At 37.7% G+C, this 26,843-nt stretch overlaps 1 protein-coding gene across 1 annotated transcript in view; it reads right to left on the bottom strand.

The window, feature by feature from the left end:
- The window catches only part of BICC1 (BicC family RNA binding protein 1), a 112,482-nt gene that overhangs the window by 41,890 nt on the left and 43,749 nt on the right, over positions 1-26,843 (bottom strand). Inside the window, exon 3 of the mRNA XM_065670840.1 lies at positions 16,384-16,453. Coding sequence (XP_065526912.1) covers positions 16,384-16,453 — 70 coding nt within the window. The remainder of the gene's footprint in view (positions 1-16,383; positions 16,454-26,843) is intronic.

Genomic DNA, 26,843 nt, shown 5'->3' with positions numbered 1-26,843 from the left:
GAATCTACAAAGTAACTGCAAACAAGAGAAAAGGCTCAAGCAAATGGTACTTCCTTTAAAAGCCGTCTCAGTTGTCACCTACACTGCACACAAAAAGGAAAGAATTGATCTGCTCGGTTTCTGAAATGGTAGCCGTCTGGATGCTTGTACAAATAATTCCAGTAAATGAAGTATTTGCTGTTAGCTGCTGGCACACAGGATGCTGTGGATTTGTGCGTGTCTAGCTGCTCAGATTGAAGAGAATTAACATGAACTCCGGTGGCCAAGTTTCAATTGGCCTGGGACAGTCTCTTCTGTTCATTTACTCATTGCAAAACAGGGAGGAGATGTCTATGCTTGAGTCAGCTCCTCCAGAAACAAAAGAAATAAACGAACTTGTGATCTAAAGACAACGGTTCTTTAATTTTTAAAGTACGCAATTACAAGTTTGGGGAATTTTTCTTCAGAGTATGAGAAACAGTATGCACTGACAGTTGCTCATTTACAGAGAAAGTTCACTAAAAGCAGATGTAGCACATAATACAACAACTGCAATACATACTGTAATTAATCTGGCTTTCCAAACAGTAAACACAATGTCAGCAAGATACTTGCTTTAGATCTTTAAGTCAATTATGTACCGACTGCCTTAGCGACATGGTACAGAAGATATTTGCCATTTACAAGTTGTGTTAAGATAAGCAATAGTTAAAAAATTGCAACAGTTAGTCTCTAGGTTAATTATGAAGCTTAGCAGAAAGTACCAAAAGTGAGTATGTGGGGAATTATTAAAAAAACAAGGATTCTTTTCCTTGAAATATTCACAAGTCAAACATCATAAACAAAGAATACAGCTCTTCCTGCTTTATCTCTCAACCTGAGGAGAGCAGCCTCTCACAAAAGAGAGACTGGGTATTTCAGACTGCTAAATACGCAAATGTCGGCCATCTTGGCAAAGCATACCAAAACTGGAGTAGAATATAGTGAAGTATGGAAAACTTGGGCCTTAGAAAGAATGGTGGCAGTGGCATTTGCTTTGAGAGGCTGAGAAACTAAAAGGAAGTCATCTGTGTTTCAAGTTCTATATTCAGTTTAAAGTAAAAGAAAAATCCCCATGTTAAGTTTTGCTGCAGACGAACAAGATAGGACAGCTGAAATTCTCCCTACAGTTTAGCTGTCTAAATATTTTTAAGTGAAGATACATTTTCCATTAAGTAAAAATAGATAATTCAATAATAAATTTATGCCATATAGCAAAAGTTGCCTTCAAACTCAGACTTTACTGTGACAGATTTCCACCAAAATTAAACAAATAATTATTGCTAATACTTGCTTTTGTTTACTGCTACTACTGGGCATGAGAGTCACTCCAAAAAATTACCTCCAAACACAAGACTTAGAAAACAAAGACACTGCTTGAGGAAAACTAAAAATATCACTTTGCACTGCCCGTATGCTACCATGCCAGCTTAACTCCTGAATGGCGATGCTGGGCATAAGATTATGTCAATACCTTAATTAGTGGCTTTGCCTTACATACCTCACTGTCTAGACAACCTTTAGCCTGTCCATGCCCAGAAAGAAGAAAAGAAAAAAGAAAGCTGTCATTAAGGTGATAAAGCCAGTGGCAACTGAAGGAAGTCAGCAAGAGAGAAGAAAAACTCCATTTTAATACGGGAAGCAGAGGTTTGCAATATTTTCAGAACAAAACTCTTCAGTGGCACAAACACGAACTCTCTCTCTCCCAAAAGCCCCAATTTACCCATCCATGGTGAAGCATGGATGTACAGAGCTGTCATACACCCCTCTATAATCACTCACTGACCTACTCTAAATATTTGCTCTGTACCTGATGGGCTTTTTTCCACCTACTAACACAATGAAGGGCCAGGGGAGGTATGGCTGAGCTGCTGCACATAATCTTCATTCAAAAGAGACAACAAACCTGGGTCCCCTGCCATCTGAGAGAAAAATTGGCTGGGACAGCACAATATTCACCAGTTGGCTCTAAATACCTAAGCACTGCTAATGACAGAATACTGGTTGTGAAATACCATCACTATGCATGGTTGAGGCTGTGCAGGAAGTAAACAGAAAAAAAAAGCCAAAGACTTCTCACCCATCAGGAATGCCCCCTCCTACCACCAGCACCAACTCCTGCCCTACCTCTATGCTCACATCTTTTCACTACCAGCCAACAGGGACAGAACAGTACACAGCACCACCTGCAGATACAGATTTAGGAACATAAATTTAGGCAGTCAAATATAATCTACCAGATGTTAATTTTCAGCTGCTGCTGAAGTCAGCTATGACCGTGGTTTAAGTTTTACTTATGAAAAATAATAAAAAAAAAAAGGAAGAAAAAAAAAAGATGTCCCATTGTATATTTTGTATATTGGGTGGATGGGGGGAAAGTTCATTTTCAAGAGTTGCTTACTTGACTAAAAATCTTGGTATGAACTTTTTGGCATTGCAGTATTTCAAGCAGGTTCCACAGAACAACTTGCATTTTCTTCAAAGGCAGTATTTTCTCAGCTTACTTTCTTGACTACCACTCTCCTCTGACATTGTGAAACCAAGCAGTTTACATTATTTGACATTGCACCGGACACAAATCTAACCAGCTGGGTGACAGTTGCACTCAAATGTAGTCCTCTTTATTGCCATTTTGGTTTACTTGCACACATTATAATTGTTTTGTGATTTTTAGTAGAAAGTGCCAATATCCTCAACTCCCATGGACTACAAATGTTTTGTGTTCTCAGTATTTAAAATCATACATATGTTTTGATGCAAGACAAGACATCTGTTAAATGTTTAACAAATTGAAGTTGCAGTCGTCTAAACTTTGTCTTTATGGAAGTAGCACAAAAACATTAGAGATGAGAATGGTAACATGTTAGATATCTAATCACTGTGCAAGGACAGAAATGAAAGTCTGCATCAATACAGTGGTGTAGGCCAGCTTTTCCCCCATGATATTCACAAGTAGAAACCTCAGAATTGTGTCCAATCTCATTTCCAAGACAAGGGTAAGTACTGGAAATCTAGACACTTACGAACACTGGGCTGTAATCCTCCTCTCCACTTTGTGACATAAGCATTTTCATGCAGTATTTCCCACCACATCTTCCTCTTCCCACCTTCCAGCTGTTTTCCCATTATCTTTATACCATCTTTGTCACTTTCTTTTTATTATTCTACTCTTTCAAAAGCCCAGTTTCTTTAAGACTCCCACTCTAAACTCACATTTCTTACCATTCATTTGCTGAATGACATCTACCTCTTCCCAACTGCCTTCATTCTCTTCATCAGTCACTTTCATTTCCTCTCTGTGTCTCTCACTTCACCCATTCCACTTCATTCCCAACATTTTCCCTTTCCCACAGCTTTCCTCCCATTAACAAGAGATCATTTGCCTTCCCCTTTCACAGAAGTTAATACAGTTGTTATTAGTAATAAGTTAATACTAGAAGTTAAAATAAGTTAATACTAGTTGTTATTATACAGTTAATACAGAGTATATGTTGCCAACAGTCCTCAGTGATGAGGCTTGGTTGATGAATATTGGCCAGATGGAGTACTCTCACTAGATAGACTACACCAATTCAGCAGCTTCAACTGCAGCTACGCAGCCAACACAACAGGCTACCATCAGATTTCCTGACAAACATTTACCAGAAAATAACAATTATTCTGTACCTGCTAAAAGTGTGTGTGAGGAGGGGGCAAAAAAAAAAAAAAAAAAAAAACAACCCACCAACTAAAAATCACCAGATGACTATTTATGCCCTAAATTTTGTTCTCTTTAGATCTGACTTGGTGTGCGGGAAATGCTAGTCTTGCCAAATAATCAAGGAATAAAATAACTAGCACAGTTCATGCAAAGTTAAGTTTGTACAGATGAAAAGCTTAAAATTCTGAAAACCATATTACATTTTTCAGATATTCCCTCCTACAGCTACTCCAGAAGAATCATATGATTCAAATCATAGTTTCCAGAGGAAGTCATTAAAGAGACTTTCTATCAATGATGGTTTTGTATGTTTGCACTTGGTCTTTGGCACAGACTCAGTCTATATTTAGAATGCACAGTATAGAGAATGTTTGAAACCAAAGTAATTTAAAACCAAAAGACCAATCAGAATTTCATTTATAATACAAAGATTTGCAGAGATGGGATGATTCTCACTTACACTGTAATTCTAGACAGTTTATAGGAGTTCCGCAGGTTTGAAAAGGGGAATGCAGTAACCAGCCCTACCTACAAGTGCTACTGTCTGCATTAAAACCTGGAACATCAAGTGGGACACTGGCTTTCTTTAGGGAAGACTGGTCTTTGGATGGTAGCTACAGAAATATCATAGTAAGAAAACTGAAAGACTAATTTTTTTCAGCTACAGAATATCACACATTAGGTATTATTCCTTCAGAGTATAAAAATGCAGTGCTCTCTCCAGTAACACTCGTGGGTATATGTTGTTTTAGTTTGCGTGTAGGTTTTTTTGCCACCCCCCTTTATTTCTTTTTTTTTTTTTAACCTGTGACAAGATCCTTAAGTGGATTTCTGCTATGCATGCTGGTTTCTCTGTGCTTATGAAGGCTGTTTTGGAGTTCTGGCCTCTGCCACTCAACCCATTTTTGTTCCAAATCAAACAAAAATTTAATCATGTTTACTAACCTAACATCATTACCATTCACTAATACTTACTGCATAACTGATGCATTTAAATTAGCATCCTCAACTAGGCTTACAATAACATCTTCATATTAGTGTCAACCATTTGTGTACAATAATGTATTAGGTTGGCATCTAGAACTTCTCAACATCCCTTGAAGCCTTCTGAACTATTATGATTTAAATACACAGAAGCAGGAGTGAGTTATACTTAAGAAAGATGAAACACAATACTTTCCCTTTCTCAATAGTTCTCCAACCAAACCCAGGAAAAAAGCACACGCTGAAAAACAAAGCTAAAATATACTGTGGGCTTCAACTGACATTTAGCACCAAAAGTTTATCTTCTCTCATGAAAAATACTAAACAGTACAAATAAACCCTTTGCAAAAGTAAAGTATTAAAGTAGTGATAGCTAACAGGCAGATAACATGTGGTACTACAAGCAGATGACAGCAGCCTCCCCAAGAGCTACATTTGAAAACCTGACTGACCAAAATACTTAACTGACTGATGGGAATTATCTTACCAGCATTTTCTGTATTCTGATGATTCGCACTGATGATGCAAGGCTATTCATACGTTTTTGCAACCTTGTTTCTTTTGAAAATGCCTGCTGATCTACATCAGATCAAGACCAAGTCAGATAAACAAATTTTAAGCAATTTAGAGGACACAAGTCATTCCAGACTTATTAGAGAAAGGCATAAAATAATTGAGCAAGTACTTCTCTTATAAAGAGTTTCCAAAATTGAGGAATTCTACATTTCAGATTAGGTAGCTATCCAGTTTTATTTCACCTAAATTGCATGATTCATCCCTTTCCTGCCACCCCACCAAAAAAAAAAACCCAACCCAAAAAGCTACTTAAGATGTCCCATTGATCGTTATTTCATGCACACCTATGGGGAAATGCAAAAAGGTGTTACTTTTACTGTAGAAAGGTCAAGCACAAAATTAAGTTTAATGCAACTGTAACAAACAGGAAAAAAAAAAATGCTATTTCCCAGATTGTGTGGCAGATCTGATGGAAGTTTTATTTTATGAAGCACCTGCAGATAGAAGAAATTATCTTCCACCCCCCTCAGGGCCTGTTAGCAGGTTCAAGAAATATTACAGAGCAACCTTTTTCATCTGCTCTGACTACTACTACTGAATATGAAGAAACATACTGTTGTGAAATTCAGGTGCTTCTAAAACACTAGCATACTTTAAACAACTCTACTTATCTGCACAGTTACCAGCTGAACAACTGCATAAACAGCATGAATCTTTTTTCTTGGTTTTACTGAGGTCAAATAAAAGCTGCAAAGGAATTTTGCTCCATGCATAGAGAACTGACACAGAATACCCAAACCAATGGTTCTGTTGTCATGGGCACCAACAAGGAAAAGGCATTTAAATGCCAAGATTTTTAAGAAAACCTTTACTGAACTAGTATTGTCAGACCTACAACTTTATATCTTAGGAACCAAAATTAAATACTGTTACGAAAAATTCTGCTGACAAAAGAACCCAGGGCTCAATAAACCAGTAGTACTGAATGCCCTCTCCATCAGTGGGTTTGACACGAGGGCATGCCAGGCTGCAGGGCCAGGCTGCCTAGCAGGTAGCTATGGAGGCAGAGGGACAGACCTTAAACATGCAGTAAGGCAGAAGAGATAAGACCAAAACTGCACTGTTTAGCAGCTGTGAAAACTGTTGTCCCCCAATTTCATCTTTTTTGCGTAAGTAGTTATCAGCATTCCAAGTACTTGGAAAATGCATAACTATGTGCACCTTGATCGTTATTAATAACATACAGAATAAGGCTGTCCTAGGGATTCAGCAGTCAAAAAACTATTGTGTCTACTACTATTATATGAAGTGTCTCAAACTGATGCACTAGGATCCTGTTTCTACTTATGGTTGGGAAAGATTTGTGGAGTAACTTCAAAAACTCATAGTACATTTTTCTTGACCCTCATGTAACCAGACGGAAAGATCCTCTTCTGAGAAACAGGTGCCTACAGCAGTCATCAAAGAATCAGCTCCACCCATCTGACCAGATCCATTATTGACAAAGGACTGTTTTCCTCGCCCTGTGAAGGTGGCAATTCACATGGATAAGGAGAGACACCCAACAGCACTGCAAGAGCCTAAACTAATCCTCAGATCAGCAGCAGTAACATTGCTGCTGGCAGAATTTCTTCTGGTATGCAGTATGTTAAATTCTTGGTAGAGAAGCAACAGGACATTGAGCAGTCGAACCGGTATCTCTATTCAACTGCACCAAAATCAATGCTGAGACAATAGAATCACAACTTGATCATGAACCAAAGTTACCTGCATTCTCAAGCACTTGAGCACATCTACACGTTTCAAGTGGCTTAGGTGCTCTCTTTTCTGCACCACTTTACATCCTAGTTAAAGATGATAGAACAGGCTGTGGTTGCTCAGAAATGGACATGACTCCATATGTTTCCCAGTTCCTATCAAGAGTTACACTACAGCCCCGCAGAACAGTTAGTAGAAATTTTAAAAGCACCCTAGTGGATTAGAAGCTGAATTTAGGATAGGAAAATTAGCTGATTATATCCCGTGTTCACTCTCTTGCACTCAATTTGGTTGGGCTTGTGGGGTTTTTTTGCTTTTTGTGTGTGTATTTTTTTTAAAACTCAATGCATTATTGCTTTTACAGAAACACAAACTTTTAACTTTTTACAGCAATTTACAGTAAACAGTATTCTTATTAAGCTTAAAGACTGATAAGATACCTACACAGATATGTACTGGTGAGCATACAAGCAATTTCAGCACAGTAAATATTATTTTCCTTAATTCATCGCATTTTTATGCGGTTCTAAAGGTTACATTTGGTTATGAATGAAGAGATTGTCATTTTAAAGCTGAATGACATTACAAGCAGACTTCTAGAATATACGCATATGAAAACTTAACACACAGTTTACCTGTGTGTATTCTTTAGAAAAGTAGCAGGATTCTTTCTATATTAAAAAATTAAGATCAAGTGTAATTAAGAAATTTAGCCTTTGTAAGAAAGCACTTTCATTAAACCTAAACCATCTCTCAAATACATAACCTTTAATTTCTTTAAAAAACCCCAACAAAACACAAAAACCAAAAACCAAAAAAACCGAAAACAAAGAAAACCCCCACAGAAACAAAAAATCCCACACACCCAAAACACCCCAACCCCTCCCAAAAAATCCAAACCTCTCTCCCCCTCAAAAAAACACAATGCACTGAAGATGACTTCCAGAGGTCCTTTCCAACCTCAGCTAGTCTGTGATGCAGTAGCTCAAGTTCATATACAGATATAAATTCCCCTTCCCCCTCCCTTAATATTTAAGTCTCAATGTGCCAAACTGAGCGTATAGAATAAATACCAATTAGAAACATTTCTATGGCTAGGTTGCATCCATAATCTGTCTAAACCTATATAAAGAAGTGTGAGAATATTCCTAACTTCAGAATCTATATTCACAGAAGAGAGTTGCTTATTTAGAATCATGGAATAGTTACTGCTGGAAAGGACTTTAAGATCATCTAGTTCCAACACCCCTGCCATGGGTAGGGACACCTCACACTAAACCATACCACCCAAGGCTCTGTCCAGCCTGGCTTTGAACACTGCCAGGGATGGAGCAACCCATTCCAGTGCCTCACCACCCTCACAGTAAAGAACTTCTTCCTTATATCCAATTTAAACTTCCCCTGTTTAAGTTTTAACCCGTTACCCCTTGTCCTATCACTACAGCCCCTAATGAAGAGTCCCTCTCTGGCACCCTTGTAGGCCCCCTTCAGATACTGGAAGGCTGATGTGAGGTCTCCACGCAGCCTTCTCCTCTCCAGGCTGAACAGCCCCAACTTTCTCAGCCTGTCTTCATATGGGAGGTGCTCCAGTCCCCTGATCATCCTCATGGCCCTCCTCTGGACTTGTTCCAGCAGTTCCATGTCCTTTTTATGTTGAGGACACCAGAGCTGCGCACAATACTCCAGGTGAGGTCTCACAAGAGCAGAGTAGAGGGGCAGGATCACCTCTTTTGACTTGCTGGTCAGGCTTCTTTTGATGCAGCCCAGGATACGGTTGGCTTTCTGGGCTGCGAGCGCACACTGAAGCAGGCTCATGCTCATTTTCTCATCGACCAGCACCCCCAAGTCCTTCTCTGCAGGGCTACTCTGAATCTCTTCTCTGCCCACCCTGTAGCTGTGCCTGGGATTGCTCCAACCCAGGTGTAGGACCTTGCACTAGGCATGGTTAATTTCCTCCATTATATATAAAAATAAACACATACCTTCATATATACCTTTATTTTAACTTTCCAGACTCTACTGATCTTCTCCATGAATAATTCAGCAATCCAAATATTAAAAAAAAGCTAATATTATACTCCCTCACCACGTTGTGCAAACAGCGGAAAGGTTCGTACACAGCCAGGTTTGGCTAACATGATCAACTAGATCTTAATAGAGTATCACAACAAGTTTGGTTTTTTGGGGTTTTTTGTGGTTTTTTTTTTTCTGCTCAATTTTTGAGATGCCACTTGTACAGACAGAGATAATTAAAAAGAAACAAAAAAACCCCAACCAATTCCTCCCTACCATTTACATTTAGAAACACTTTTAGAAAGCATCTTATGGTATCATACAGAATGTAGCCAATACTGAAAGCAACATACAGGGACAGAATTTATTTTAGAACAGCTCTTCCTGTTGAAATCATAGGTTTTCATAGCCCTGGACTGGGGTTTGGATTGTGGGAAGGTTGTGGGGTTTTCTTCTTGTTTTGGTGGTTGGCTTTTAGGTTTCTTGGGACAGGTTTTGGTTTTTTTTTTTTATATCCAGAGAAGCCAAGCAAACAAGAAACATACCTCCTCACCCACAGCCAAAATGAAAAGGTGACCTCCAAGCTTAACGGGGTGTCCTGGTTTTGGCTAATTAATAGATGCTGTGTTGGCCAACAACTGCCAGTTTCCCACATACAGCCAGTTTTAAATTACTTTTTAACAACATTAAAAGCAGGCATAATATATATGCATTGTGAAAAACGAAAACAAACTAATCTCTCTTCAGCCCAGAAGAATGAAATCATTTAAGGAAAACCAGAATTAAAAAGCTGTATGCCGGCTGCAACTATACTGAGTAGGGTACTGTGTACATATAAGGGCTGAGAAAAGGGCAACACTGAAGACTTCAAACTAGAGCAATCCTAACGGTCTCGTTCTACACAAACACACACATATATAGCATAGCATTACATATCTTAACTACCAGATCTTCAGTCTTGGAGATGCCAGACTGCTGGAAACACCCTACAGCTTTCAACTCAAGGAGTTACACGACAGAGGAGTAAAACTAAGCTATTAGGTAATTTTAAGTTACTTTTTTTGACTTGTTTGCTTGCTTGTTCGGCTAAACTCAGACTTGTCCAGTTTCTTGGGGAAAATTTCAGATTATACAATTGCACTCTGCAGACATGCCAGCCCCTGCAGCACACCAAGCCACCTGGTATTTAGAAAAAGATGAAATATGCAACTTAGAGTTTAGTAGTATATGCTGAAATCTTTCTAGTATTCCAGCAGCCCCAGCAATAATTGAAAGCAGAGAAATCTTTTCATTTCCCTAAACTTTGCATTTATTACAAATTATCTAAGTAATGAGAATCTCCTTAAGTGAGGGTTCAAGACCATTTTGTTCCACACAGACACTTTTCATTGCAGGACCTGTAGACACACTGGAAGAGTTTATGGTACTGTTTTAAAGCTCACATAACTCCTACAGAATGTGACAGCACAGAATTATTAACTCTCCTATTTTCGCTAACATTTTATCATCAATTATTGGGTTTGAATGTAACCACTGACAACATCTCATTTGTATTCATCAATACATTGGAACAAACAAAATGAAGTGTTATCCATAGTTGTTTTTTTTTGCCATGAAATTTTTACTTGGGTAAAGCAGTCTCTCCTTTGTACAAGTGTGGGATTCTGCTCAATTCCAAGACTGAAAGCAATATTGCATAACGGTCGGGGATGCATTCATGTTTTAAGAAGTGATGTAATCTCTCCATGGAACACATTTAAATTTTGAAGTTCTGCACATGGGACAAAAACTGACAAGTATAGTACTGAACTGCTCTTAAGTAAACCAGTTCATGCATGGTATGTCACTAAGATTTAGCATCAACATAAGTATTTATTCATTTTTAAAGGTTTGGTTGACAAACTGGATTAGGAACATTAAGTATTTCTAAAAAGATAAAAATTAAACTGAAAATCAAAAACTCAGATGAAGATAGAAAACTTATGACAAAAGAATAAATAGCCTAGGAATCGTATTTGCACACATGCAAAGGCTGCGCAGCCTGACACCCCATCTTTTCTCTCTCCCTTCTTCCTCTCAAAATGTAAGCTTCATTTCTTATTACAATGTTGGGAAACAATTCAAAGTTGACAAAGGTATGAAGAAACATACAGAGACTACATTTTTAGCTTACTCTTGATATTTACAGCAGTAACGCATGCAAGTTTGGCCTTAAGTTCACCACATAGTGACATTTCTGTTTTAACAAAAAAGTCCCTAGTTTTTATCTTAATGCCTCCCAGAATGTGCAAAGCTCTTCCCTTGCATTTAACCAACATTTATACAAATATTTCACTAATTTGATTGAAATCCCTCATAAATTTGCCACAATTATGGAATTACAGTTCCTAACTTTATTTTTTATAGTCTCAGCAGCTTAAGATGCATAGAAGAAAATACTGGACTCTGATTGCAAGATGGCTTGCAAAAGACAAACTTTAAGGAAAAGTGTGAAACCAAAATGTCAAGCAATGAATGCCAGCAGTGCCCATTGCTATTTATTGCTGCCTTCTTTCTAAAGCCTTCAATGCCATTTCCTCCTGTCCTGTCATTCTCCTTAGATATGAATTTGACTTACTATGTACTTGACTTGCCTTTGAGAGATGCTAATACAAAAAATAACATGTCAATTATTTTAATAACAAACTAGTCTAGATTTAAAGGTTACTGAATCTTGATTTTTTAAACAGAAGATGAAAGAATAAAATCGGGTGAGAAAAAAAATATGCGAACAGAACATGGACTGGATTTTTTTTCTTACCCACCTTAAAATGCACCAGTAACCAGAGGAGGGGGAAAAAAAAAAAAAACCCAGGAGGAAACAAAAACCCAACAAAGCCCAGAACCAGCAACTGAAAGAACAGGTAAGTGAAATAAGAGCAGCCTAGGAAAGATGAGAAACGAGTGGGTAACTTCAACAGATAACACATATCATAGATCAAAAACGGCTGGGGACTGTAATCTAGAGAAAGCCGAAGTAACATGAAAATACGGGAAAAAACACCTAGAAAAAAAGAGCAACAGAAGTGCAGTAAAAGCAGGTTTGGTTTTTTTTTTTTCAGTTTTTGGGTTTTTTTTTTTTTTATTCTTATCCTGTTTATTACCCAAATGCTATTTCAAGGTTGTCTGCATTCTGAGCACATGCATATTCCCCAATTTCTTTATGACTGTTGAGATACATAGACACACAAACACCTGTATTGAAGGAGGGGACAGAACGTGTAAAAGAAGGAAAAGGAATAAGGAATATAGCTAAATCAACTCACATATATACATTTTCTAAGCTTCCTAAAGAGCACCTTAGATACCCTCAAGAAGTACTGCTGCAGAATAACATGATATTCGCCTGCTCTCAATGCATTAAACACTGTATATTCATACAACCATAAGGTGAAGCAGACTGAGGATACAGTTTGGGTTAAAACAGCTAGCAAATGCACAAAAGTCCCCTCTTCAATAGTAAAAATTACCTATGATTAATTTTAAGCCACACTGGTTCCCTATGCAACAATATAAGCAGCAGCAATAACATAGCAGAAGGGGCTGGACAACACGAGAAGGAGAGCAGGACAGGTCAGTATTTTGGCAAAGGAGTGGGAAAAAAAACCCAAGACATTAGCTTATGCCTGCTTTGAAAGTGTGTGTGGAACTGTAGCATCTGACCATTTAGGACTTGGCAATCTAATCTGAACTTTTATACTGCTGAATATATATCTTTTAAGGACAATTAATAGCATTCCTAAGGAACAGTAACAGAATGAAAGCGTATGTCGAGAGCAAAAGGGGAATGCGTAGAAAAGTTGGTGTCTCTGAGTTTGATTATTAATTCACTAGACCACAGATCTGAACCCTTCAGCACCCATGCAACAGGGCAGACCATGCCAGTGCCAATTGTTTCATTATAGTTGGAGAGGAATCAGTCATTACAGACGTGCTTTAAATTGTTTCACTTCTCTCTCTGAAACCTTAATGTTATGGGATTTCTTTGTTTACCTGAACAAATGGCTTGCTTAAAGATGCTACTGGAAGATTTATATTTGTTCATGCATTTTCTAAACACATCTTTCAAAATACTTTAACCCTCATCACCCCTCATTGCTAGAGCAAGACTGCAGCATCTGGTGTTCATTAAAGCCAGGAAATTCCTGGTTTGCTCTTTATGAAACTGTTGAGAGTTGATAATTGAATTTTTAATTCTAGCCTTTGCAAAGATCTGTTTTATAAATTTTGTATTTAACAAGCTTTAGTCAGCAATTTCTTTTAAATTCTACATATGCTAAATCCAGACATCAGTCTCCTACAATTCAAAAAACTTCAGAAAGTATTTATCAATTTTGAGTTGATGAATTACCATGATGACACTTAATACGTACTATTTCATAGTCATCAATTTAAAAGTTGTAATCTATATAATTTGGAAAAAAAACCACCAAACCTGATTTAGCAGTTTAAAGAAGGCCTACCAGAAAGCTGGAGAAGTACTTTCTCCAAGACCATGTAGTGAAAGGATAAGGGGGAACTGAAAGAGGGTAGATTTAGGTTGGACAATGCTTTTAGCAAACTGGTCTAGTGGAAGGTGTCCCTACCCATAGCAGGGGGGTTGGAACTAAGATCTTTAAGGTCTCTTCCAACCCAAACCATTCTAAAATTCTGTGAACTTGCAGGTCACTTACTCTTAGTGCTTCAGCTTCACAGTAAGTTTTTTTCTTTTCCCCCACAAAATTATAAGATTCCAGGTCTTGAACAGAATTTAAGGTTCAGCAAGGATCTGAAGATTATTATGCACACCTTGTCTGTAAATTTCCATAACTATGAGTTAGAATTAGAAAGAAAATACCTACTCTGACTTTACTGATTTAGTATCAAAGATCTTAAAACCAATTTTTAAGCAGTAAGAACACTACATTAGGCCCTAGATATTTGATACAGACTGAACAACATGACAGAAACATTACAGCTAGAGATGACTTCCCAAATATTTTTTACCCCTCGTGTTTTGGGAGGAGAGCTGTGAATGAGCAGAGGCCACAACATACATCCACAGAATGTAAAGCTACTGAAACGGGCAAATCATGCTGGAAAGATATAACAAATCTGGTATCACATGATTACAATAGGGTCCAGTGTATTGCTGGGGCATAAGACTGTCCATCTGTAACTGCTTCTCCCTCACTGAATGACTGCTTATCAGGCACTCTGCGCCCAGCCAACAGGATGGGGAAAGATAGCATGTTCTGAGTTCAAGTCCCCAGACAGCTAGCCAATTATTTGTTGCAGACTCTCCTCTTAATCACAATATGTCATTAAGTGAAGCTAGAGTATGTTAAGCACTTTAGACTGTTTTCCCTATATAAACATCAGCTGTAGCTGCAAATGGCAAGTTAGAGAAATGCAAACAATTGATACCATGTGTAAACAGAACTTATAAACTACACTTTATATCTCAAGAAATAGGAACCTCTAAGTTAAGAGATTCTTTGTACACATATTGTAATTTGCTATCTTAGGTGTATACATATACAACTTCCTAGAGCAAAGCTAGCCAGACAGTAAAAGGTTTAATTCTATATATACTCTGTAGTCCACAGGCATTTCAAACATTTTCTTGAAAGTATAGTATATTGCTAAAATGTCTAGTTTGCAGCCAATCATTATTTAAAGTTTCTTTTGGCATAAAGAGTTTCCAAGATAATAATTCCCACTGCAGATGCACTTAGTATGCCCAGCTATATTGTGTTTTCTCCCCTCAATTTTTAGTTTTATTATCAGCTCATAATTTTCAGCTGGCTTATTTCCCCTGGTACTCAAATTCATTCCATATACTGATAAAGCTTCACCACAAATCTAACATTATATTCTTTTTGAAATCACTAATAAAGAGGTTAAATTAATAAAGATGCATCCCTAAGTACCAATCCAGAATACCAGCCAGCCACCTTTCTTAGCCCTCTGTTCATGGCCTTTCATCCATGCTTTTCATCTTCAGAACTAGGCTCAATTAATTTGACCTAAATGTAGGTACTAATTTATTTTTTCTCTTATCCTCCCAAAAGAAAATAAACAGCTCCTACCTCAATTTCCTGAGAAGCTTTAGATATATATCAATTCACAGCACCTCAGGCAAAAAGCATGTAGAACACTACAGGTAGAGTAAAGGTCTGCACAGAGACCTTGTCACTCCCATATTACTTCAATACTCCTATATTTTACTAATATATGTTTGTATTAGTTCCACATAAGAATATACACATGAAACACCTACATATTTTTCCAGTCTGAATTCCTTACCCATTTCTCCCCCTCAAGTGAGATTTTTTTCCATGAAAGTGTGGAAAAAAATAAAGTTTCTACTTCAATACCACATGGTGAAGTACCTCAAAGACTGAATATCACTTTACACCATAATAATGTTATTAATCCTGCACCTTCCTAAAGAGAAAATTTCTCTTCCCACGAGACCTTCTTCATTTACAAAGGTTGTTTGCCCACATCTTCATCTATGCATTCTAAATATACAGAGAAATTATTAAACTCCACTTTCTTGGTTTTTAATGTGTATCAGCCTGAACAGAAATACATGCAATGTTAAAAACCCCTCCCAAATTAATTTTTCCTGCAGAAGAGAAATTAAGTACTATTTTAATTCAGTCACAGTTATGATTGTTTAAGAACAGAACTAGAAGGCTTTTTTCGAAAGAGATGTTCCAGATTGTATAGGTGGTTATCATTAATAGGTTGTACTCCCAAAAAAGCATAATGTTAAAAATCCCCCATAATACTGGCCATTCCTATGAAATAAGTCTACTTACTTTTCTTAAAGGAACCAAAAAAGCATGCAGACTGTCTCTGTCAGAGACATGATGAGTATGTATTGTTCAAACTGGGCTCAACTAACACCTTTGTACTCTCTATACAGTACATTGTGCTATATAGTACATTGTGCTATATATGAAACCCCATAGAACTAACCTACAGCGTTACCAGGAAGACTAACTTCTGAAAGCTGAAAAATAAATTGTTCAGATTAGATGTAGCATTATACAGAATAAAGCACACATGCTAAAAGACAGTAAGTAGAATGGTATTGATAATGAAGTAGTCATAGAAGTACCAGCTACTTACAGTGGGTTAGTATGTCAAATACCTACATAAAGCTGAGAGAACTTTAACAAGAAATTCTTATACAAACAATAGACTGAAATGAGAATATTTCATGTGCCCAGTATTTATAAGGTGACTCTAAAGAGAACTGTTTATTCCCTGGTTTTATTACAACCAATGTCACCCCATTTAAAAAAAAACCAACCAAACAAAACCCCAAAAACCAAACAAACCAAAAACAAAAACCAAAATACCTTTCTTTGATTTTGCTCCAATCTTCAACTTTGATGGCCAAGCAATCTGTGTATTTGTTTCTTCCATAATCTGTTAAAAAGAACACATACTTGAATAATTACATTTTTAATGTTTTCCTATGAAGTCAACAGGTCATTTTTGGAAAAGATTATATTTACCATTTTAAAATGTTGACTATTATTACTTTAAAAAAGCACAAGACATTAACTACTTTTTTCTCTAAATTGGAGAGACATCAACTTGATGGATGGAACACTCAGTGGATAAAGAACTGGCTGGATGGCTGCACACAAAGAGTCGTGGTCAATGGCTCAATGTCCAGCTGGAGACCGGTAATGAGTGGTGTCCCTCAGGGATCGGTGTTGGGACCGGTGTTGTTCAACACCTTTGTCAGTGACATGGACAGTAGGATTGAGTGCTCCCTCAGCAAGTTTGCCGATGACACCAAGCTGTGTGGTTTGGTTGATATGCTGGAGGGAAGGAATGCCATTCAGAGGAACCTTGACACGCTTGTGAGGTGGGCTGATGCCAGCCTTATGAAGTTTAACCATGACAAGTGCAAGGTCCTACACCTGGGTCGGAGCAATCCCAGGCACAGCTACAGGGTGGGCAGAGAAAAGATTCAGAGCAGCCCTATGGAGAAGGACCTGGGGGTGCTGGTCGATGAGCAAATGAACATGAGCTGGATTCAATATGCGCTTGCAGCCCCGAAAGCCAACCGTATCCTGGGCTGCATCAAAAGAAGCGTGACCAGCAAGTCAAAAGAGGTGATCCTGCCCCTCTACTCTGCTCTTGTGAGACCTCACCTGGAGTATTGTGTGCAGTTCTGGTGTCCTCAACATAAAAAGGACATGGAACTGTTGGAACAACTCTAGAGGAGGGCCATGAGGGATGATCAGGGGACTGGAGCACCTCCTGTATGAAGATAAGCTGAGGAAGTTGGGGCTGTTCAGCCTGGAGAAGAGAAGGCTGCATGGGAACCTCATAGCAGCCTTCCAGTATCTGAAGGGGGCCTACAAGGGTGCCAGAGAGGGACTCTTCATTAGGGACTGTAGTGATAGGACAAGGGGTAACTGGTTCAAATTTCAACAGCGGAAGTTTAGATTGGATATAAGGAGGAAATTCTTTAGCTGTGAGTGTGGTGAGGCACTGGAATGGGTTGCCCAGGGAAGTTGTGAATGCTCCATCCCTGGCAGTGTTCAAGGCTGGGTTGGACAAAGCTTTGGGTGGCATGGTTTAGTGTGAGGTGTCCCTACCCATGGCAGGGGTGTTGGAACTAGATTATCTTAAGGTCCTTTACAACCCTGACTATTCTATGATTCTACTTTTTTGTGTTCTTGAGAAAAACTCTCGTCTGGTTATTGGTGGAGCTGAGTTCTGACTATTCAAAACAAATCCAAAGAGCAAATCAAGACGCTCAACAGTTTCCACGAAGTTTAAGTGACTGGTGCTAGCTACAGCATGCTCTAGGGTCCACCTCAGAGGGCACTTTAAAGCTTTACAATTCAATAAAAATATTTCTTCTGTTATCTTAAAATGGCTTCTAAGTAAAGCCTACTTAATTTATATCAAGTCCTTTTAGTCTCCATAAACCAAGATACACAGGTTTGCCTTCATGGGTTGTTGTTCTTTTTTGCCTCACCTTTACCTGAAAGCAACTTTTCATTGTAAGCATATCCAGATTGATTAAGCAGTTCAGAGTAGAGATTTGACAGCATTTATTACAACACACTGTGCAACCTATCTGCAAATCTCCAAGTACCTAACAGGAAAAAAATGAATGGACCTGAAGAAAAAATAGGGACCTGAAGAAAAAATGAGGACCTGAAGAAATGAGTATGATCTGCCCACATTAGCCCATGACAAGATGGCAGTAGGATGCAACAAAAATGCATCTAAATGGTTTTAGGATACTGATAGAATGCATCTATTAAAAATCATGCTGGGCTGCTACAGACAAGGCATTTCTCAATATAAATGGTAATTCTAGAAGGCCCTGATGAATTTTCACCTGGAACAAATTGTCCAGTTCTGTTCATACATGGGCAAGATTTTGTACAGCAGAGCAAAAGGGTCCTCACTCCTTTGAAAATTTCAGTAGCTCACTATAAATGACAGTAAGAGTGATCAGTTTGACTATCTCAATTACAAAGTGTCCCAGAATCATAGAACAAGTTTGGAAGGAAAGGACTTTTGGAAGTCCAACCGCACGCTCACAGGGGGACCAAGTGCAAAGTTAGGTCAGGTTGCCCTGGGCTTTACCCACTCAGATTTCATTACCTCTAAGGAAGGAGATTCCACAGCACCACTGCACACTTATTCCAGTGTGAGGCTACCTTCACTGAGAACTTATTTTCTCGTATCTTGAGTTTTTCTTTGCTCAACCTTTGCCTGTTTCCTGTACCTTTTTAGGAGGAGCCTGACTCAGCCTACCTTCTAACCACCTGTAGGGTAGCTGAAGACTGCTATTAGATGACTTTTACCTCAACCTCTCCATGCTGAATAGGCCCTGCTCTCAGCTTCTTTTTGTACATCAATTACTTCAGGCCCTTGATCAACCTGGCGATCATGCACCAGACTCACTCTCACTTGTCAGGATCTTTCCTGGGCTGAGTGGGACACAACTGGACAAAAGTACTCCATATGCAGCCTCACAATAAGAGAGAGGACAGGAGCAGCCATGTCCCTTGATCTGCTGGGTCATACTATTTTAGATAGTGAATCCACATAAAATACATAGGGTGAGTGCTAAACATTAAGGAGATTATTTAATACATAAAACAAGTAAGCAAGTGGTAACTGTAAACTTAACCTTTAAGCTAGGAGAAAAAAAGAAACCAAACAACCCACCCTTAAATTGGACAAACCGAAAGAATATTTGTTTGCTGTAAGGAGGAAAAAGGTAGGAAAAGAGGAGGAGTGATGGCAACTCTCAGGGTATGGTTCCTCCTGTAAAGGAGTATTTCTTCAATTTCCTCAGAAGGACTAAACAACATAAAAATTGTGTTCTTTTGATTGCTGATACAAGTGAGAATTACCATACAAAAAACAAGACACTACCCAAAAAGGTCACCTCAACAGAACTGGGGAGGGGGTTAAGCAAAGCAGTACATTTTAATACCCCTAATCATCTGCAACAAACATGAGCAATAACAAACAAAAAATATTTTAATATAATTAGCAAAGCCACTTCCAGGAAGAAAATGAATGCATTAAGAAAACAGTTACAATAGCTACAGTACCAGTAAGTTTCCCATAATAGCACAATTCAGATCTAAGGCAGACTTCTCTAACACTTCTTAATTCTTATCTTCTGTAGCCAAATCCCTAGGACATCACAACACCTGCCAGATTAGTACACCACGTGGAAAAACGTTAAAGTGTCAGCCAGGCTTCATGATACTATATTTCTGGTTTCAGCAACTATTGGATAATAAGTTACAGCTGAAATAAGACATTTCCAGAAGGGTGAAATTCTATCAGTGACATATACATACTTTCACAACTTTCCAATCCAGATGTGAAAAAAAAAAATCTATTTAAAAGAATTCACTTGTGTCTGACAGAGGTCTTTGGGCCAAGATTACTTGCGCAACAGGCAATGAAATACACAGAAAATAGGAAGGCATTAGCTAAAAGAAGAGAGATGCTAAAACAAAGAAAGGTGCAGGACTGAGATTAAGATCCAGTATGAAGGGAAATACAAGACAGGAGACAGAAGAGGAGTGAACAAATGTCATTCAAGACAAGTATTACATCCCATCAGTCTTTTACTTCTCAATATTAGAGACTTCTGTCTTAAAAGACATTAAGCCCTCCACATTTCTCATGCTACACCAAAACTTCAGAGATTCACACATTCTGGGGACATATGATAAAAATACATATGAGGATCTTCAAAGGAAAAGTAATCTAAACTGCCAGCCACTGAAATTTAGTCACCTAATATCCTTAAGCTCTTTTGAGAGCCACATTGATGATTAGAGAAAAAACCCCGACTCAGTTTGGTCGCTACAAAGAAAAGTTTATCTCCTGTCTTAAGCAGGAAAAAAAAATGTCTGGATGCATTTACATAAAGTATGTTTATTGAAATACAAAAATGCTAACAGTATGTGCTGGGGGTTGGACTAGATGATCTCCAAAAGTCCCTTCCAACCCTAACAATTCCATGATTCTGTGAACTCCAGGCAGTAAACTTTAGGATAAATTCCAAGCTGATTGCAATAACCATCTTTCCCACAATTTTGAAAACTACATATTGTATAGGAAAATAATAAAATAGTTTTTTGCTACAGCACTTTATTCTCCACCAATGAAAATAATTTATCTTCCCTGTAAAATAATTTGAGAATTTTAACAGCCAAAAAAGGTTTCAAGGGGAAATAAATTCTGGTTTTGTTTTTGAGAAACCAGGGCTTTCATAGGAACCCTTAAGAAGAGTTTCAACTATGTTGTTTATTTTTTAAGCTATTTATTTATGTATTTATTGTAACAGCAGGAGTGTCACAAAGTTCTAGAAAACAAGATTTTTTTACTGTAGCTGTTTAACTTGAAGGAAAAGGTTATGTTGAAAACGGCATGACAAACTCTGAATAGAGTAGATCACTGCTGCATCAACTTTTAGTTCTGTTTTACCATTCTAACCCAGGCAGTTTTAAGTGCCAGGATTTATTTTTTTTTCCCCAAAACCAGATTTGGAATCACTCCATAAAAATCTCATCTTCATGTTGCAATGGAACAATTTCATTAGTGAAAACTTAGTGTTACACCACATACCCTGCAAACAGAAGTGCTGATCTCAAATTAACAAAATGGAAAACAAAACGCACTTTGGAAGTAATACAGATATAATACACATTTAATTGCATTAATAGTTCAGTTATAAAACATTTTGAGTAAATTCATATGACTGAATTAGAGTTCATGATCTCTATGCAAGCACCTCTGCTTAGGCTTCCCTTCTTTTCATATAGAGTGATGGGGTTTATACTGATCAATACTTGCCTTGAGGGATCAACTGACCAAAAGTAACAGGCATATTTGGCAGCAAGGCTTAATCCCATAGTAAATCATCTCATGCTTCTTCTCAAAATGAGGGAAACCCTAAGAAATGAGCTATTTACAATTTCCCTTCCTCCTCTTTCCCCAAGAGAAACTGTAGTGTTCATGCAGCCAAAATATGTAAGCTATTCTCAGTGGAGAACATAGAGAAGGTGACACAAGATACTGGAAGATACCAACAAAACAAATAAGACTGTGCCCTGACCCCAAAAAAACTGGCTCAAGTTGCAAATCATTGGGCCTTCAAGAAGAAAACACAAACAAAAACCATCTAGCAGCTGGAAGAAAAGCTTTTGACTTCCTTGTATTCCAGCTTGAAAATAAATTATAGTTCAAGCACTTTGGGGAGTTTTTATATTAAGACATTAAGGTATTATTATTTTTACATACATTGTAATTTCTGTTTAGATGATTTTGGATGGAAATTGGAATGCCTTGAATGCAAAAAACCAACCAATAAAAAATAATCCATAAAAGGTCATGAGCATTTCAGAATTCAAAGGAAGTATTTTACATGCAGTAGGTAAAAAAAGAGCAACATACCAAACAGACCTTTCTCCATTTAAAACAAGCACTTTAAAGTATTATTACTTATAGTTAGTGTTCTTATCTATTTCTGATCTTTCCACCTTTGGGATTCATGCATCTTGGCCATTTCTGCCTCAGTTCTTATTTAGAGTGAAAAGAATAATGGGAGTAGAACCTGCATCCACTAGTATGTTTCTAGAATTAATTTTCACAACTTCAGCTCAACAAGAAGCTCATTCCAACTGAATAATAAAATAACTGTCAGAAAAAGCCAATTTCTTATTTGATCAGTGGAAAAAAAAAACCTTTCTTTCAGTGTGGAGAATTAGCTTCCTCAGTTTAACCTTAATACAACAGAGCACACATATACCACTTCAATATGTAGAGCGCCAAGAAAATAAGTATAGATATTAAAAAAATTGTTAACACATTTAAATGATGTTTTTAGATGCTTATCTTAATCTATAGGTAAGATTTATTTTTTTTTTAAGATTACACAAAATAGTAAGGTTCTGTAGGTACCCTGAATTTTTCATGCTACTAAGCCCCCTAGAAAATAATGAAGTAGGATGCCCACTAGTGGTTTTTATTTATCTGTCCATATCCTATTTTGAACAGCTGAGGTTTTGTCTCCAAAGACATTTCCTAGGCTTTCATCTGTGCAGGTTTAAAAAAAAAAAAAAAACCAAAACAACCAAAACAGAAACTCCTAGCCTTAGATCAACATCAACAATGGGAGTAGACACTTAAACATTTGCAGTACAGCAATGGTACCTTATTTTCAGCTATCAAACTACGTAAATCCTCAGAAAGCACCTAACTCCTTTGCCACCTCCAGAATATTTTAGAGACTGTGCTCCATTTCTTGTATGAAGACTGTAAATCCTCTCCATGACCCTGGCGACAAACACTGAGAAATGAACATTATACATGAAGTATTTTAGCAGACCATCTGGGTAAATTACACACATGAAAATTAAGGTGAATAACTACAGGTGATCATATCTATGAAAATAGAAAGCATTACCATCTGTAAGGCAGCATAAGAGAGGTGGATGAGAAGCAGGGGAGGCAACCAAGCAATGCTTCTTCTAACTTAATTAATAGCCTAAAAGTGATCCAGTTTGCCCTGAGATACTGGGGGCAGCTAAGGAGGTTAAGTGACAAAGCAAAAGAGGACACTATAGGGAAAAATCACTATATCCTTACAGATGGTGGTTTTTTTTTTTTTACTCAGAAGCTGCCCATGTTTGCAGACCAAAACCAAGCTCTTTATGTCATTTTCAACCCTATGTTTGCACATCTCAGATTATTTCTTAGAATAACCTTGCAGCAAGACAAAGAGGTATAACCAAATAAGATGAAGTTTTTCCAAGCAGTATCAAGTTTAAAATTCAAAGAAAGTTTGATGCAATGCTAATGTAATAAGCCAAGGGAAAAAGCAAATGGGGAAGGAGTGAAAAGTACTGTGAATGAGACAAACAAATACCACATTGAAGTAAGAGACAAAACATAGATGGCTAAGTCATATCAGTAGCCCTCCCTCCCCCCAGAAAACCGTTGCAAGGATGAAGCTCCCCATCGAGCAGATATTGGGGAGGGACTGGAAATGCAGGATAGACATTTTCATTTAGATTTTGTAAGCATACCTTGGAGCAGTCAGTATTGGGGCACACCTAGAGAACTATTTTCAACAACAGGACCATCTGGAACTTCCAAACCAATTGCATCTGCATGTTCCAGATGGCTCCTAATCTCCATTTTAACACAGCATCAGTAAATATCCCTTTCTTCAATGACATGAGGACTCTAATGGGTCTGCAGCCAGAAACAAGCGCCAACCTGTATTACTAACAAACAAGTGTTTCCCAGTGTAACTGCGTACAGTTAAAAAATGCTGCAGAGGAGAAATTCCCATATAGGATGAGGACATGGAAGGAGAGGATTAGTTAAAGTATTATTGATATAAAGGTCATGATACTATAAATTCTAGAAGTAGATGTTCTTAAATCTTGTTTTGAAGTTGAATCTACAGCAGATTAAAGAAAACCCAGCAATTCTTTTATTAATCACCATAGCTTGTTATGTTTATGGGGAATAACTCATCCCCAAGAAATACTTCATACACTGCTGCTGAAGGGAAGGTGACTGACAGGTTTTTTTACATCACTGTATCTATCCCTATTTTCAACGGGACTATTTTCTATCCAAACCCTCAAGAAAATCTGTTCGATCAGTTTTACAGATGACAAAGACAAAAGATGTGCAAGACAGCAGGGAAAATGGAACATGAGAATATCAATAGTAAATGGCTTTTCAAAATGTGACTAATATTTTTCCATAAACATGGAGTATTAATGGGAAGACAGTCTTACTATCATAAAAACTAACACTCTTTTGCAGGTCCAAAACAGTAAAGAAGCATTTGCTGTTCTAGGGAGAGAGAGGAAGCCAAGCATTATGTCGATATCCTACTACGCTCTGCAAGCAGAAAGATTCCTGCCATCACTCACCCTGATTTCTCCCATCACCAATAATTCCTGAACCCTCCCACATATCTTTTTCTTTTCTACAGGCACATTTTAATTGCTTAATTATTCACAGGAGCACACTGTTCAGAGGATAAAATAGAAAATACTTAAGCAGTGAGGTTAAATCACAATGCTGGTTGAATAACCTTCAAGATGACATAACCACAAAAGTTTTATGTATGGTTTTGAATAATGAAGTGAGCTCGAAAAACAAAGGCCATAAAACATCAGGTATTTTATTTAAAGCATCAAAACCACTTCAAAGCCAGTTCTCACATAAAGGAGGTAAAAACATGATAGAACTTTATATTATGTCATCCATCATTCTCCTACAGATTTTTAAGCATTTGTTTTTCCAAGCATTACCTAAATTATTCTTCAGAATACAAAATTCAGTACGTAATTGCAATTGCCATTAGAAATATCTGAACAATCTCATCACATTTATCATACTATAAGATCACCATCATTCTCATCTTCTGCCTGTTTCCCTTAACACCTAGGACCATCTTAAATAAATAGTAAAGTTGTATAATATTGAACTGACATGTAATACTATCTTAATTTGTAAAATGGCATGTCAGTAGACACAAATCCTTATTTTAAGACAGATACAGATCCTCACCCACCATCATTTACAAACACACAGAAGCTGCATTTCATAACAACACTTTCTGCTAAGATGTCTGGTTTTTATAAATCAAGTGCTCCAACTGCTTTAACTCAATAAAGTAGCCACAAGAAGTGAAAAGGCAACTGAACTAGTATTTCTAAATCAAACTGAATATGAAAAGCACAAACTTGTATTCTGAACACAGCTTTAAAAACCATAATGAAAGCTGGAGCTGTGCATAAAATATTTGGAAGTTTGGAGTTCCAGCTGAATATCAGTTTTATTCTAAATTTAACAACAAAAACATTTTTTTAAGAAGAAAGAGGCACAGACAAAATCTCAACATAAAGACAGTCACAGTTTTCATGCAAAATCTGCTTGTAATTAACAAGGCAAGAGTACCGGGGCAAAAGGACATTATCCAATTACCTAACTCTCACAAAAGGAGTCAAAATTCAGTACTGCAAATTTCATTCCCTATAAAACCTTAACATCCTAATGAGCATTTTGGTTTGGAAAACGAAACCATTACATGTACAATCTAATTCAGTATTAACCAAATGGGGACATGTGACAAGCTTAAAACCACAGCTCAGAATGCCTTGTAAAGCAAAAACAAAAACAGTTTCTGAATATTCCACCATTCTCTGAATATTTTGTTTCACGAAGTGCTCATCTTGTATCTTCTGCACTCAGAGCTATTGATTAGTGTTACTTCCTCACTATGTATGAACCCCAAGACAACAACAACATCAAAATTATATGTAAGCAGAAGACCTGAGCTGGAAAGTCACACTAGACAAAATTCTACATCAGCTAATACTTATTTCTTCTCCTAATGCAGAAGTGGTGAAGAACCAGTATCTGAGAGGATGACTAATCCCCAAACATGAGTTTTGGCAGCAAGAACAGAGCAATGGGTGTAGCTAGAACCAGGATAAGTATATTTAATGGTTTGGTTTTTTGGGGGGGTTGGGGAAGAAGAGAAAGCAGGAGAAGAACAAGGATGGAAAGGAAGATGAAGACACAAAAATGAATAGTGTAAAGTTACCCAGGAACTGACAGCATGAATTCAGCCTCTAGAACTGGTGGGACCACAGTAAGCACTTGAGATGCCAAAGCCAAACACATCAATGGTACAGTGTAAAGGACTATTGTGTTTGGTGGGAAAATACAGGGCATGTAAGAAGTTAAAAGAAAGGAGATGACAAAATGTAGCCCAAAGCTCAGTGCAAATACGTAGCTCTTTCACAAGTCTCGCCTACATTTGGGTATACTAATGTACTCCTCTCCCAAGCCCTGTTGTGTTTCTTCTCAGGTTTCCTCCCCCCTCAGGTGCTCTACATATGTAATTCAGAACTAGAATTTACCATTAATAATACAACCAGTACTCTTAGAAGACAGTACAGTGTGTGTGACTCCACAGTATTAATGCAACCTTTCTGCAGGTAATGGGAAGGTGCTATTTCTGAGCAGGAGCAGCAACAGCAAATGGCCATGAGGCACCCACACATTCCAGACTAAAACATCATTTAGTTTGCAGTTTGTGCTCCCTGAGTGGCAGAAAACCATCTCCTGCGCAGAGTGGTGGCACAGAGAGAAGTGTAATACACAGAAAACTGTTTATTAAGTTCGTAGTTAAGTTTAGAAGTGAAAAGAACATATGCATGCATGCACACATACTGCATCTTTTCTCAACCTTCACTTTACCTGAAATGAACTGGAA

Source organism: Lathamus discolor, chromosome 3 (genome assembly GCF_037157495.1).
Source record: "Lathamus discolor isolate bLatDis1 chromosome 3, bLatDis1.hap1, whole genome shotgun sequence".
Classification (NCBI taxonomy): Eukaryota; Metazoa; Chordata; class Aves; order Psittaciformes; family Psittacidae; genus Lathamus; species Lathamus discolor.
This window is presented reverse-complemented; position numbering and strand designations above follow the sequence as displayed.